The sequence below is a fragment of the Pavona decussata genome, unplaced genomic scaffold (assembly GCF_977016875.1).
Source record: "Pavona decussata unplaced genomic scaffold, jaPavDecu1.1 SCAFFOLD_87, whole genome shotgun sequence".
NCBI classification, from domain to species: domain Eukaryota; kingdom Metazoa; phylum Cnidaria; class Anthozoa; order Scleractinia; family Agariciidae; genus Pavona; species Pavona decussata.
In genome coordinates, this window is record NW_028145504.1 from 3,223,463 (window position 1) to 3,238,712 (window position 15,250).

General features: G+C 37.2%; 1 protein-coding gene across 2 annotated transcripts in view; it reads right to left on the minus strand.

Moving 5' to 3' along the window:
* LOC146474815 (protein FAM149B1-like) overlaps positions 1-14,838 on the minus strand; it is a 32,210-nt gene extending 17,372 nt beyond the window's left edge. Inside the window, exons 1-10 of one of the 2 annotated variants that reach the window (XM_085116569.1) lie at positions 14,409-14,838; positions 7,918-8,179; positions 6,391-6,475; positions 6,016-6,073; positions 4,421-4,567; positions 3,840-3,901; positions 2,434-2,530; positions 2,141-2,276; positions 1,504-1,558; positions 959-1,068 (exon numbers count right to left, since the gene is read on the minus strand). In XM_085116569.1, coding sequence (XP_084972695.1) covers positions 959-1,068; positions 1,504-1,558; positions 2,141-2,276; positions 2,434-2,530; positions 3,840-3,901; positions 4,421-4,567; positions 6,016-6,073; positions 6,391-6,475; positions 7,918-8,179; positions 14,409-14,503 — 1,107 coding nt within the window. In that variant the 5' untranslated portion in view covers positions 14,504-14,838. Of the gene's footprint in view, positions 1-958; positions 1,069-1,503; positions 1,559-2,140; positions 2,277-2,433; positions 2,531-3,839; positions 3,902-4,420; positions 4,568-6,015; positions 6,074-6,390; positions 6,476-7,917; positions 8,180-10,894; positions 11,209-14,408 lie in introns of those variants that run through there. The other variant, XM_085116570.1, reaches the window with a different exon arrangement.
* Positions 14,839-15,250: the final 412 nt, after the last annotated feature.

Genomic DNA, 15,250 nt, shown 5'->3' on the forward strand with positions numbered 1-15,250 from the left:
GAGCAGGGACAAAAACCAACAACAAACTCAACCCCGTATAACGCTGGGCCACATTGGTGGGAGGTGAGTGCTCTCACCACTGCGCCATCCCTGCTCCCCATTATATAAATGCATTGCCATTGTCCAAAACGTTAACACAAAATGTTTGTTTCGATGTTCTTGCTTTGCTGACAAAAAGAGTGCCATCTTTTGTTTTCAATAAATGTTGTGGATGGTTCATTTTGTTCACACTAAAGTGGCCTCAGGTTCAAGTTGTTACAATGTTCTTTTTCCTTGTTATTTGTTCCATTTCATTTTTCCCTTTAATTTTTCCTCCTTTTGGGTGCGTTATTTTCATGTGGCTAAGTGTAATTTAGGCAAAGTTAGGCTCGAGCCAATGCAGTCAGCGATCAGGTTTGTGGCAGTATGTGATCTGTGGGGTGGTCCATAGGTCTTGGCAGGGCAGGTTCGTGTCACGTAATATATTAAGCGTGAAATTTAGCTGATCGCCGCGGATCATTTGCGGTGCACTGAATCGATGCAGATTCTTGCCCCACCACACCCATTCCCATTTTGGCTAGGGGACTCCAGGTAAGTATGGGGTATATCCCCTATATGATGCAGGCTGCTTTGAAAATCTCAATCAACTTTTTCAATAAAAGAACATTTCCAATTTAACTGCAATGTATCCTGCCCAGGTGCAATAAACACTTGCCCAACTGTTCAAAATCTCAATCAAACTCCTGTGTATACAACTCAACAAATATTCTGCAATGAACATGTAGCTGTTATGAATTCAAAATTTTTTTTTTTTTGGTTTAAAAATTTTTCAACCAGTTTCATTTTCATTTTCCTTTGTGCAGTATTCATTAACCATAATCTAAGACAAAGGGAAATAAAAATCAAAGTGGTTTGAAAATTATTAAACCCAAAACATTTTGAACCACAACAAAATTAGCCATCTTGTATGAGATCTTACCTGAGATGGAAAATGACTTCTGGACATAACACTTTGGGAGAATGGTCTGAGAGGGCTCTCAATGGCTCTGTCTGAAGGTACCACAACATCTGCAAGGAACTGTGGTTTGTCTGAAAGGACAGTAGGAAAGACACTTCATTATATTTGGTTGTTTTTTGTTTGAATTTGCTTTTTATCCTTGAAAAAAAATAAAGCCTTATTCAGTGAACTACATGTAGCCTTTAATCAAGCCAAATATTGTATAAAGTGGAGCCTCGATTTAACAAACTTCTATGTAACAAAGTCCTCAGTATAACAAATGATATTCCCCCGCCCAGCCTTTTAAAATGTATGAAACAGAACCTAACAAACCCTCGATATAACAGACCAATTTCCCTTAGTCCCTTGGCACTTCATTAAATCGAGGTTCCACTGTAGGAAGTTTACATGTTAGTAATCTAAAGAGTATCTGAAAGCAATTTTGCCCGAAATCTCGCTAAAAATTTATCAGAAAACCAACACATCAAAGGAAGATTACTTAGGCTAACTTTGTTAATTTTACAGACCTCTTAACACTTTTTGTGAGTAAAGGCTTAATAAATCTCTGAGCCATAACACCACCTGAAAAATAACAGAAAAACCTTACTTACCAAATATTATATGTACATGCAGGCTAGCATGGTTTGTAACGTTGAATGTTTATATTTTAATTTCCTGCAGTACATTTTCAAAGTATAGAGGAAAAATTCCCAGGAGCCTAAACTCTACATGAAGTGCTACATGTACATACAAATACATGAGTGGTTACAAATCAAATTTCCCCAGTTACCATTGATACACTGTAGTTTAATTTCTTGACATGTAACATGTCAATATACTATTGGGGTTCACTACTAGTAACACATTTTTGCAGAATTTCATAGATGAATAGACGGGGAATAAAACAAAAGAAATGAACAATTCATCTCTGAAATTCAATGCAATTTCTGTTGTTTTATTCCCCTAAGCCTCATAGCCAAGGACAGATTTTAATATATCGAAATTGGTCTATTGTAGCTTGCCCATGCCAACTCGCACATCTGTGCATGGGTGAACATGGTTAATTATAATTAACTGACACCTTACAATTTCTTGCGACTCCACGAGCATAGTGCAGTACACTGTATTTTACCAAGTCAAGAAGCAGCAGTATCATGAGCTCACCTCTCCCCATGCCTGATCAAACAACTGGCTAAGCACAGCATCCTTGGCACATGCATTTGGTGTAACAGGGGGATAGCCTCGCCTCTGCTGACGACGATACCTGTTACCTGCACTGGGCTCTATGCCCTCTTCCTCTCTGCAAAACAACAGGCAGATTATTGTAACAGTTGAATTTTACTCTTTTTTGCAACTGAGAATGTATTTACAGCATGCAAACTGCACACATTTCACATCTCAAAGAAAAACCACTCCCACCATGACAACGATTATAACGTAGGTAAACTGAAACTCACATAGCAGATCTATCATAACCAAAGAACTCTTCCACTTCACCATCTTCTGCTAGAACTTCCTCTTCAAACTCAGCGTAGTAGCCATCTAGCTCATCATCTAGTGTATCAAAATAATGCAAGTACATGAAAAAAATGTGTACGTTCTATAATTATTTTTAGGAGAGGTAACTGGACTTGCTAGAGTACATTGGAGTACCGTGTAGTCAATTCAACAGGTAATCATGTCAGCACTGATTTCAAATTGGCCAAGATCACAAGTTACCTTTTTCACTCAGAATGTCAGGGATATATTCTATAATATGTTTTGCTAATGGTGAAGAAACAGCAAAACCAAGCCAATTTAAGGACGGTACCTACTTTTGCTACTGTGCATACATTCTGCGCATCTCGCGATGTTCCTTGAAAGTCGGGTTTCTTAATATTGGTGCCTGCTAAAACAGGCCGGGATGCTTTTGCGCGGTTTATAACCACCTGGAAAAAGCAGATCTTGGCAAGGGTTTTTAGGATCTGAAGAAAAAATTCAGGGTAACCACGCATTTTTCAGAGATAATTAAGCTTCAATTTGGGAAAAATTCGATACATTGTTTTGTATTTTGAAACTTTTAAGAATTATTGTTGCTTTAGTATCTCTAAAAAATGTGTGGTTACCCCCAATTTTCTTTTTGAATTCCAATAGCCCTCGCTAAGATCCACTTTTCGCTCATTGTCATAAACCAAGCAAAAATACTTCGGTATTAGTAGGCACCGTCCTCAAGTTCTGCACATCTCAGGGTGGTACAAAAAATTATGGAACGAGTTAATCCAAAAAGAAACTTGAGGTAACCTTCAATTTTGTGGTCACCCCCTATTTTGTTTTTGGATTTCAGAAGCCCTTGCTACAAAAGCAAACTGGTAAGTCCTGAACAGTAATACAGTTAACAATGAAAAGTAATGTTTATGATTGAAGCTATTTGTTTTGTGCTTATGTCTACATATAATTTATTTGGTATTGACCATGCAAAAAACAATAGAAAATTTTCTGTTTACATTAAGTCAATCAGAAATAGACAGCTAGTATGAGAATGTATTGGACATTAATTAATGAAACAAATCATTGTACATAGACTGTATTTTACCCTTAAGTTCTGATGCCTGTGATAATTTGTTAATTGTTTTTATTTGTTATTGTGTGAGCTCTGTTAGTTATGTTCTAAACATTATAACTGCCTCAATTACATGTAACCTTAAGTAAGCTACTTGCAGATTATACTGAGTACAGAATAAATTATTATTATGATCTTGTCTGGGACATGAAATAAAGTGTTATGGTTGACAAACTGACTAAAGTCTACTAATATTATTGACATCTTGCACTTTTCATAAATGTAAATTGCCTTGTTCAACATGTACATAACTGGATTTCTTACCATTCATATAAGACCCTGGAGGTTCTGGTATGGGGTCAAGATGAAATCCTTTAATGCATAAACTACAAACAAAAGAACCATACATGTATAAGTGAGACATTGTTACCTCTACATGTACGCTTGAACACTTGTTAAATTCTAAATTATCCTTCACAGCTAGGAAGATCCCAGTTAAAAGTGGAGGTCTTCAAAATACCCAGTAAATATTATTTTCTCAAATTGTTGTCAGTGGTGTCAAGTGTGATGGAGATTATATTGTAACTTGAAAGGTTTCAATCCATAAAAAAATAGTTTGTATCACCATATGTAATCCAAGCTTTAAAACAGCAACAGATGGAATTATTTTGCACAAGATCAGACAGGTAAATAACAGACAAATGTAAACCTGTCAGAATCTCATACCTAAAAAACCTTTAGGGGTAAAACGAAAGCAAAGCATGACAAAGCTTTACAAATTTTAAATTGAAAACATCCTACATGTAAATACATGATTGTAACAGCTTCCCGTCATTATGAAAACCATGTAACACCACAAGCCCATCCCCACACAGGGTTATTACAATGTTCATGTAGGTTCTTACCCTTGTGAATCAAAAGCTCCAAATTCTTCCATATCTTCTAGCACAGATGTCTGTGGTCGCTGACCATACAACAGAGGGTCCCCAGCAGGAACGGGTATAAGCTGCGTCCCATCATCCTTGGAAACAAGCACCTGATGGCCACAGATGCTAGAGAAAAGAAAATTAAAGTTTTATTCATGGCATCATTTATTCATTCATTCACACTGTTCCAGACAAAGCAATGTAAATTAACAACCTACATAAAGTTATGCTTCACACCAACAGTTTTAAACAGTTATGCTGAAGGGCTGATTACAAGAGCAAGTTCTTGAAACGGGAATGTTACAATCATAAATTGGGTTATTCCAGAAAAAATCCACACCCCCTGACGGATGGGGTCATTTTTTAACCCCCCCCTCCTCTCACCTGAATTTCCTGAAGCACAAGACCCCCCCCCCCCCCTCCTGTCTGGATTTCCAAAACAAAAGACCCCCCCTCCCACCTGGATTTCCGGAAAACAAATATTAGGCTTAAATTTAATTTATTTTCAATAGATAATATGCACAATCACGTCTAGAAGATGTTCTTTTTTAATTTCTAAAGCTTCGGCCAATATTAAAAACTCTATCGCGTGGAACTGAAAAAAGAAAGGAGTAACAACGCGACAAAGCGAACAAGTTCATCCTTTGAGTATGGACAATACCCATGGAATCTTAAAACTGCACACAGAAAACACACTGGCTGCTTGTTCAACTGTGCTACAGACGATGGGACTTCAGAGAGGTTACCACTGTATATGTTGCAGGAACCCGTCCAAGAACTTCCTCCTTCTGTTGCTTTCGCAACAACTTACGTTTCCAAACGTTTTTTCAAAGTACAGATGGCTACAAGTTCCTCTCGAGTATTTTCGATGAAGAGGGAACGTTTGGACCAAAATTCTTTGGAATTATCTTCTTCAGCTAATAGCTCTGCATCCTTGCTTGCACAAGTAAAAAATTCTTCTGCCTGACGCAGTGGAATCTACGCTAAGAATGCAATGGCGGACCAAACAACCGAGAACGTGAAATTACACAACGGTGGCGTGCTGGGTCTGGTTCGAGTAGAAATGTGTCAGGCGTTTCAAACTCTTTGTTGCAACAATGTTGCGACGGCTCGTTCTTTAGTATCTTGTTGTTCCCGTTTTCTGCTATAAAAGGACCTGCGAAGGAACTTAGTTTATCATTTATTTTAGGTGAGAAATATGTGAACAAAGTATTTCTACTATTTTCAGGGTCTGAGAGGGCTAAAGTGTCACCGGACTAAACGTTCGAATCGCGTGAACTATCGGTCAAAATGACCCCTGCAGAAGACTTTCTTAAGTTCAACCCCCCCTCCCGCCTGGATTTCCAGAGTCTTTGATCCCCCTCCCGTGAGAATTTCCAGAATCCCATCCGTTGGGGAGGTGTGGATTTTTTCTGGAACAACCCATTGCAGTAACAAACACTTTACATGATGGGTAGAAAGTGGAAGCAAAGAATTGACGATTGGCTCAGAAAAAGTACATTAATTTTACAACTACATGTACATTCACATGTACAACAGTTGTGTGTATAAGTGATGTAGAGTCCTGCACTTACCGTAAATGGGGAAATTGTTGAAACCATTCTTCACATTCAGACAGCAACTGAGCACTTCCTGATAAGGACAAAAAAACATAATCATTATGACAACAACAACAAAGGTGCGCAAGGGACACTGGTTGAGCGTGGTCGTTTAAGAATGGAGCACTACAATTCTACCAAAGGATACCTGTTTTCACCATTTTCACAATTATAAGAAATAACATTCCCGTTGATGTTCATAACGAAACCTTTTCCTTGGTAGTTAGCAGAATGAGAATGAAAATGTCACTGCATCATAATTTGTTGAAAAACTCCCTGATACAACATACTTTCCTATACTTACAGTGCTGTAATTTGAGTGACCATACATGAACAACTTTCACTGCTTACCATTGAAAGGTTTTCCTTCAAAAAGCATTCCATCGATCTCATCAAACATACGTTTTACCGTAGCTGAAGCCTGACGATCAAATTCCTACAAAAGTAAATCAAACTCATATTAACATCGTGGTCATATTCCAGGATAAGAAAAGATACTAACAGTGACTATGATATTGTCTTGTGTATAAGTCAACCTTTTTAGTCTTGAAAATCAGTCCAAAAACTCAACCTTGCCTAATGTACAGTACACAGGCCGAATCACAATGGTCAATCCATCAGTGAAAATATGTAATACATGTACTTCATGGGCATAATACATGTAGATTTAACAATACAAATTGAAAACACAAAAAAGCAACTGCACAGTAGTGATCTTATCTAGAGGAGGACATTTAATGGTAAATACATTGTAGCAGAGTATTGAATGTTAAAATTGCCTGGCTTGCTAGAGATCTCATTCAAACCCAACAAATTATCAAAGATTAAGTTTACACTTACATGTAAATGTACAGTCATATATGTGTGCAGACAGTGTTATCACATTTTAATTGAAGGGTTTCCTGCAAAAAAGGGCTGTGGATCCATACTTGCTTTCTACCTTAAGGCTGAATTTCAAAGGATTTGACATTACATTACACGCCACTACATTAAACCAGGGCCCAGTTGTTCGAAAGCCGATTAACACTAATCCCCGATTAAAAATTAACCAAGGTTTTTATCTCACTTATTTCGAATGTTTTCAAGACTTAATTTTAAGCTAATGGTAAAGAAATGTCTAAGTCAAAACTAAAGGATAAAAATCTTTAGGAAGAATCTTTATTGATTAGTCATTAAACTTGAACCAAAGTTATGTTAACCCAGGATTACATGTAGCTTAGCCAGGCTTTGAACAACTGGGCCCAGGAGCAAAATTTCAGTACTAAAGTAGCCTTGGTACAACAAAATTGAAACATTCTATACCTTTATGCTAATGAACAAAACCTGCAGTCCAGGCTTAAACTGGGTAATGCCGGCACATTTTTTTTTCTGATTTTTTTGGTCGAAAAGGCAATACATGCTTCTTTTGCAAGCAACCCTTCAATTTATGATTTTTTTTGGGGGGGGGGAGGGGGAGGGGGAATTATTTCCTTTTTTCAACAATTTTATTAAGATCTACACCAAAGTTCAATCAGGATTATTCAAAAGCTGAGTAATGCTAAGCCATGATTAAAAGTTAACCAAGGCTTTCATCTCACTCATTTAAAGTGGTTTTTTAAAACTAATTTTAAGCCCATGCTAAAGACAAAGCTAAGTTAAAACTGAGGGACAAAAATCTTTGGCAGAACCTTTAATGATAAGTCATTAAACTACAGTATAATCAAAGTTCACACTAATCCAGGATTAGTTTAATCAAGTTTTGAACAAATGGGCCCTGTTTGCTAAATCTACAGTGTAATTAGGTGAATGAGTGTTCATTAATTTACATCAAGATTTAAATATGTACAATGTCTTGCTAAGTACTGTACTTCAATTATTGTTGTACTATCGCTAACTTACATCTTCATTGCCCCAGGAGTTGACACTACAAGTGCTCCTACCAGTGAGTATTCCAGTGTTAGTGGACCATGTGTTGGATTCAGACAGTCCATTGACTATACTAGGGGTGTTGTCAGTGGTGGGTGATGATCGGCCACTGGTGTCTGGCGTGAAGTTAGTGAGCGCGCTGTGAACTGTGCCAATGTATGACAAGGGCAGTGATTCCTCGGGTCTCTCAGGAAGAGGGTGGAGGGCATCCACACTAGTGTGACCAAGTCCACGACTAAAGAGGAATAAAAATTGATGCAGTGATTAGAGACTCATAACAAATCGATGGATGCTTCACTGTGAAATAAAAACAGTGTTAGTACAAAGCAATGAACCTTTCTGCTTATTGTACTCTGTGTATTTCCTCAAGTATTCCTTTAAATGTTACTGTCATCCTCAAATAAGTACCACCTTTTTAGGTGCATATAGCTTTTCAAAATAACTGCTTCAGTGTATTTGAACACTGTAGACTAGCATTAAAATAATTCTACCCCTTAAAATATATCCTTGTTCAATACACATGAAAAGAATCGACACTTTTGGCTGTAATTCAGGGAAGTGATGGTACTTTTAAATCAGTGTATACAGAGTGGTTTTTTTTTTTTGACATTAATAGTAGGCATAACTATCGACAGCAAGCCAACTATCAATGTCAAAGAAACGCTCTCTGTATAAACAAATACTTATACTGTATTTGGATTGAAAACCAAAAAGAAAAATGTATTCCATGAAACGCAAATTTTTCCTTGGCATTAGCTAACTAACTGTCCAACATCAAAACAAATACCAAAATTTTAACTTGCAAATTATTTTAAATGTTAAGAATGTTCCCTGGGGAAAGATGAAATCACTTTCATTGCTATTTACATCAGCCCGGCCTGAAGAAATTGAGCTTCAGGCTAATAATTAGGATGAACTGTGTACAGCAGATGATTCCCACTCTCTGAAACACTCAGTTGTAAAATTCCTTCCAGAAAACAGCAGTCAGCAATCTCAAATTGTACCAGCAGCCAGTGACTGTGTTGCCTACAGACAACAACTTGTCACCTAGTTCACAGCAATTATCCCCAAACCCCTTCGAACTTAGCTCTTTCTGTCCACTATTCCCGTCATGTTGCCTACCAGTACAAAACATTTTGAGAGGACTGAGGAGTTCAAGATAACCAGTAGCCAATTACTGTAAACCAGGGTCCGAAATTGCACTTTCCTGGTCGCCAATGCAACTAAAAATTTTGCACTGGTGACCAGAATTTCACAACTAGTCGCCAGCAGGCAATTAACTATTTCATGCCACGATCATTATACAAACAATAACTTGATTTTCAGCCAAATCGATAAAAATAAAATTCAAAGCCGCCCGCCAATAATTGGTCACTTACTTTTTACCTTTCCACTGCTTTTAAAGTATAAAACCGATTTTCCTGTTATTATAAATCTATTACAACGCTTCACAGCTCGAGCAGTGCGAAGCTTCGCCGCCATGTTTTTTTAACCAGAAATGCTGCACGGTTGTGGCCTGGTACGAACAACATGGCGATCCGTCAATCGTCTTGACAGAACGCGAAAGGAAAGATCGTTTACGGTTTTGAACATAGAGCAAAGAACCAACCGGCAGTTTTTCAATCGGGTACATTTCTTCTCCAAAAGGTAGAGACAAGAGAAGGTATAAAGTTGACTTGAAACATTTAGCAGTCTTATGAAACTGCGTATATAGCCAGCATTCGATTCGTTCATCGTGGTTTTTCAGTGGTAGGTGTATAAATCGCCATTGCAGTCCCAAACGCGTTCTCTTTGTTCTGATTCTTAAAAGAAAAATTGGCCAACAGAATTTTCCATCTGGGGACCAAAAATTTTGGTTTGTGTTTCGGTGCGAAGGAAAAACTTTATTGACACTTTTTTTTCTGCTTTTTGGCGACCACATTTTTCCATATGGCGACTGAAAAAAAAATTTCAGTAGCCACTTGGCGCCTGCCTAAAAAAGTTAATTTCGGACCCTGTAAACACCGTTCAATGAAAACAAGTTTCTGTTCCACATAGTGCAAATAACAAACAGTGTGAATTTTCTTGCATATTCAAACTCACTTCGCCTGTTATTTGAACAATACTACGTGGAATTAGATAATAAACCCTGACAGTAAGAAGTTACTCTTTCTGCATCCCTTCACGCATATAGCAAGAGTCAAAACGATTTATACATCTGTATATAAATTAAATTTGAGTTGTGCATAAATCAAGCCCAAGTTCAAGTCTAGAGCATTGCTCACACAGTCAAAAGCCTCCAACCTAGTTAAATGTGTCTTGCATGATGCTTCCATAGCACACTTCATTAGCACAATTAAGTTTCAATTTGTACTACCCGTTGTTCAATATGCAAAGATTCCACAACAAAGTGAATTATATATTGTGATCACTTTGGACAATGAGGTTGAATGTACTAAATGCTGAAGATTTAATTTAGAGAGCAAAAATGGTACATGCATGTCACGACTATTATATTAGAAGTCTCCAGCTTTTTGTCGTGTCTAAGTATATTAATTCAGAGGCAAATTACAAACTTAGTGGATGAACCACTTAGCTTGTAATACTCTGATGGCTTGAAGAGGTAGGAGTTCTTTGATATGTGGAATGCAAGTTACCGATCAGTTTAAACGTGTCACTCATAGTACTTCAGAGTTTGCACCCACAGAGACATACGATATCCACGTTAAGAGAATCGTCCTAACGCAATTTTTCTCCGGTTGGGCTAATATAGGCGACAACTTCATCCCGACTGTGCTCCGTATAAAATATTCACCGATATTCACCTTGACTTCGGTGGATAACATATTAAAATTAAGACTTATCTTACACGAGCAAGCTGAACGTTTGTGTACACATTCAGTAAGAAATTAGGCCAGGCAACTTTTCTCAATAAACTAAAAAAGCTTTTGTAAGAAACGAAGCGACTTACATTTCAAGAGGATAGGCCCTACTCGTCATCTCTGCCTTGTGGGTGAAATACAAAATTCCACTCCATTCGGAGCTGAACTCCACAGCACATCCATGACAACAAAGTGTACTAAGCAAACGGCCGCTGAAATCCACGCCAAATCCGCTCCTACATAGTTTTTTTTGACTCGAGCCTATTCCTGCATAAGTGCTTACACCTTCCCGTCCGAAGTCAGTGGCTCAAAAAACCGTTTAACATTGAAAAACTTGACTCAATTTCCGATATTGACTCACGACACAAGTCCCCAAAACAACAAAAATTTAGATCGAGTACAATTTTCCCGGCGGGCGATGCGCGCCCAATAAACAGCGAGAGGTTACCAAGAGATCGCAACTCGCGCCAAAATAATTAAAACAGAGGGCCTGGTTACGGAAATTTTGTTATTAGTATCAGGCTAGATCCCGGCTACAACAGGCAAATTAAAAAAAAAACGTTTGACTTCTTCTAGATTTAAAACCATTAACTTCAAAGCATAAAGACATTCCGCTATTCTACATCATGCAAATATCGCCTGATCTTACTCTTAACTGCTTATCCAGAATTTTCACGTGCGCATGGTTACACTGTTACACTGGTTACATACTATAAATGGCTGCTTTTATTTTCATTTTCTCCCTTTGGCTGTTCACGCTGATTTTCGAAAATTCATGAAACCGTTCTAGGCAACTGCTACAACTGATGTACACTGCTCCCTCATTCAAAATACTATACAAGCTCAAAAGTCTCGTTTTCAAAGCTTGTCAGTAATCTTTGATTTTGCTATTAATTTTTCTTGTTGACCCACATTTGTACTGGAACATTAGCCTCGAGGTTTCTTTTAGATTATCTCGCCAATTTTGTTTGTAAATTTTTTTTTCTTTAATCTCTATTGTAAAGTAAAAATAAAAGTAAACTGAATGATTTTGTTTCTCTTCAAATAAGAACATACCGGGCTAAGAAAATGTCAACAATGACCGTTCGCCTTAGGCTTATAGCATGCAATTCACTCAGCGATCTTATCTGCCAAAGTTTAGCCTTAATGTGTTGCAAACATAGAATCAGAAAACAAATACTCCATTAGAGAAAAGAAAAAATATTTGTACTTTATATGAGAGGTTGACATTAAAGAAATACTAGATTTCCCCTCGAAATTAGTGGATAATATACGTTGCACCGATTAATGTTTGTCAAACCCTCAACTACAATCCGGATTGAGAATGATGTATTATTCAGTAATGACACAGGCAAACTCGGAAAAAGAAATTCCGAGTGCTCCTATCAGGAGTCGAACCTAAGACCTTTCCTTCATACTCTTGGGATTAGAATGCCAATGAGTGGCATATGCGCAATGAAAGGAAATGTGATGTAATATTTTAAGCCTGATGAACAAATGCGAATGAGGTATTATTCAGTAATGACACAGGCAAACTCCGGATTGTAGAAAAGTCGTAGTTGTGGTGTTCCAAAACGAGCAATTTTTTAAGCCTCTGACAATGAGTAATTGACACAATTATGCCACCTGGAAAGACTGACATTCTCCTCGGTGTAATATTTCACATATAGAACCTATTTCCTTTCAATGAAATTTTCCAGAAAAGTGTGAGTCGTTAGACACCTCCGCAAACCACTAGTATACAAACAATATTACCATGGAAATTGTAATCCTGTTTTTTAAAGTTAGTTCAGACCTTGTTATAGCAACTGACCGCAGCATTAAATCTATTTGTTTCTCGTTAATAATTTATGCAGGAACAACTGAGCGTAATTTTTAAAATTGACGCATAATAAAGATTTCTAGAACTTGCGCGAAAAGGAAAAATTTACAAAAAGAAAACTAGTGAATAATTGACAAAAATCTTTAAAGTTTAAAAAAACCGCGCGAAAATCCGCTATATTAATATCAGCTTGCACCGTATGACTAAAATCTCCACAGGAAGACGTCTTTTGTCTTTTGTGATATTAACAAACATCCAACCACGAACATACCGTGTTTTAAAATTCAAATTTCCAGCCGCGCTGCTTAATTAACGTTGTACACCTCGGCTTATACCTTCTGTACTTACAAGATATTTGGATAATTCTCTCACATAATTGGTAGAAATACGAATTTCGAGGCTATAATTACTCTGGATGTACCGTATGTCCAATACCATGAAATAAACTTTGCCTTGGTTGGGCTTTATAAAATAATTTTCTCGTTTTTATGATAAAAAAAAGACTGATTTCTGTCGCGAAACGCTTTAGTTATGAGTATTCAGTTTACAAATTGATACGAATTTGAAATTCTAAAAGATTCCGAAAACAAATACTTTTTATATTTGGCACATAAAAATCGAAGAAAAAATACAAAAATACGTTCTGGAATATTAAAGTAATCAGTATGTCCACTGAATGCTCTTTAATGTCGTCCACTTTGGATATCAGAGAGCTTGCATGCGCCGATCATTAACAGGGAGGTGAATGCTAATGTTGGCATACATTGAATAGAATTTAATTACTAAAAAACGGAGATAGCAAGTTGAAACTAAGGCCGCTATTAATAATTCCTTGGCAGCAATTTTCTTTTAATTAATGGCATGTTGCCCCACTACAATTTTTTTAAGTTCGAAATCAATTTTGACTTTGCGGCAGTGAGCGAAAAGGCATAACAAAGTTATTTCTTTTAATCAGACCGTTGACACCCATAAAATGAAAGTCGAAACTTTTCCGTACCCAAATATTATTTTTTTTAACCGATTTCTTTATGAATCAGCAGATGTTTTGCGATATTCATTTTCAAAGCGAACACAACTCGCTGGATAATGGATACAATGAACCCGCGACAACTCGAAAATAAATACACAAGTTAGAGCACATGATAAGAACAAACACAGCTATCCTAAGCTGCATAACGAAATCATCCCGGTTCGACCACAACAAAAGCGTCAATTTTTATTCTTTTCCCTTTGTCGAAGTGTTACCAGGCAATGATAAAATCACAGGACCTTCGAATGGATGTTTTAAAGCATATCCGTGTACAAGAAATTACCCCATTTTCACCTTTCAAACGCGCGTTATGACAAAATAATGCATTGTAGACCGTATAATAATTCATTGCTGTCAGGTTTTGTGAATGTTTCCTGATTATATTCTTTGTCGTGTTAGTCAGATATTATTTCACCCATCATTTCTGTGTGTTTAGGGGAGGCTAAAATTTCTGAAGCTTTCATTCAACGAAAGAAATATGTACAGTAGCGATTCATGGTACGAGAGAATTGGAGCGAAACTACGAAGCGCTTTCGCCATGTGCTATTCAAAACACTACACTTCCGTTAATAAAGAACATTATCATAAAAAAATTGAACCACGATTCTGCAAGTGTCAAGTTGAAAGTTTTGCTGAAATCGTCTAGTATTGTAGATTTAAATATAATCGTCGACATTTGCAAACCTGGAACAAAAAGCCTTCGGTGCATTTACAGTGATAAATACATATATTTCATCCTTTTGAATCTTACCCCCTCAAGATAAAGGACAGTTCCTTGTTAGTTTCTTCTCGTCTCCTTGAACGATAGGCAGCCGGGAGGTACATTAAATCTCCCAACAGAGTCATCAGGCTTGATATCCATTCGGCGCGATTTATATCCCAACTGATGTTTCCTCGCTGAAAATGTTTTGACTGCCGTTAGTCGCGCGTCGTCGTGTTTCCAAGCGCAACTTCTCATACAGACGACGCTTATTTTCAATATTCTTTATAAAATGCACATTTTCAATTGTGCTTCCCGCCAAGGGGCCAAACATATGGTCACATCCGGGAGACGAACCTTGAGTACTACTTGCCCGGATGTCTAAGTGCAGAAATTCGAGAACTTCCAACCCATGTCGGTGAAAAATCGCTTTTCGGTTTTTCTTCTACGCGTACTTACAATGGCATTTATCCTTTTTCCTTTAATTTATGCAGCAATACAAACATGGACCATGTGTCTTGATCTGCATAGTTTGCCTCGGGTCATTTCATCATGATTTCAATAGTAAAGATGCATTTGAAAATGTGATGCGTGAAATTTGGCAAAATACGTCACATGTTTTCAAGAAAACAGCCGTTTGCGTAAAAACGAAACAACACTTGAATAAACGTGACAACCGTGAAAATGAATAATACTACAACATACGTCTATAATTAGACAGCCCCCCAGTATAAGAAGACGAAAATATTTCAACCGTGAAGTCACGAATATATAATTTTATAGACGGGTAAAATCTAGCATTTTCTGTTGTTTATCGCACTCCTCTGAAGGGAATATCTTTCCAATGGTTTTACTTTAAGTGAAATAAAACAGCTGTGAAGTATATTATTTTA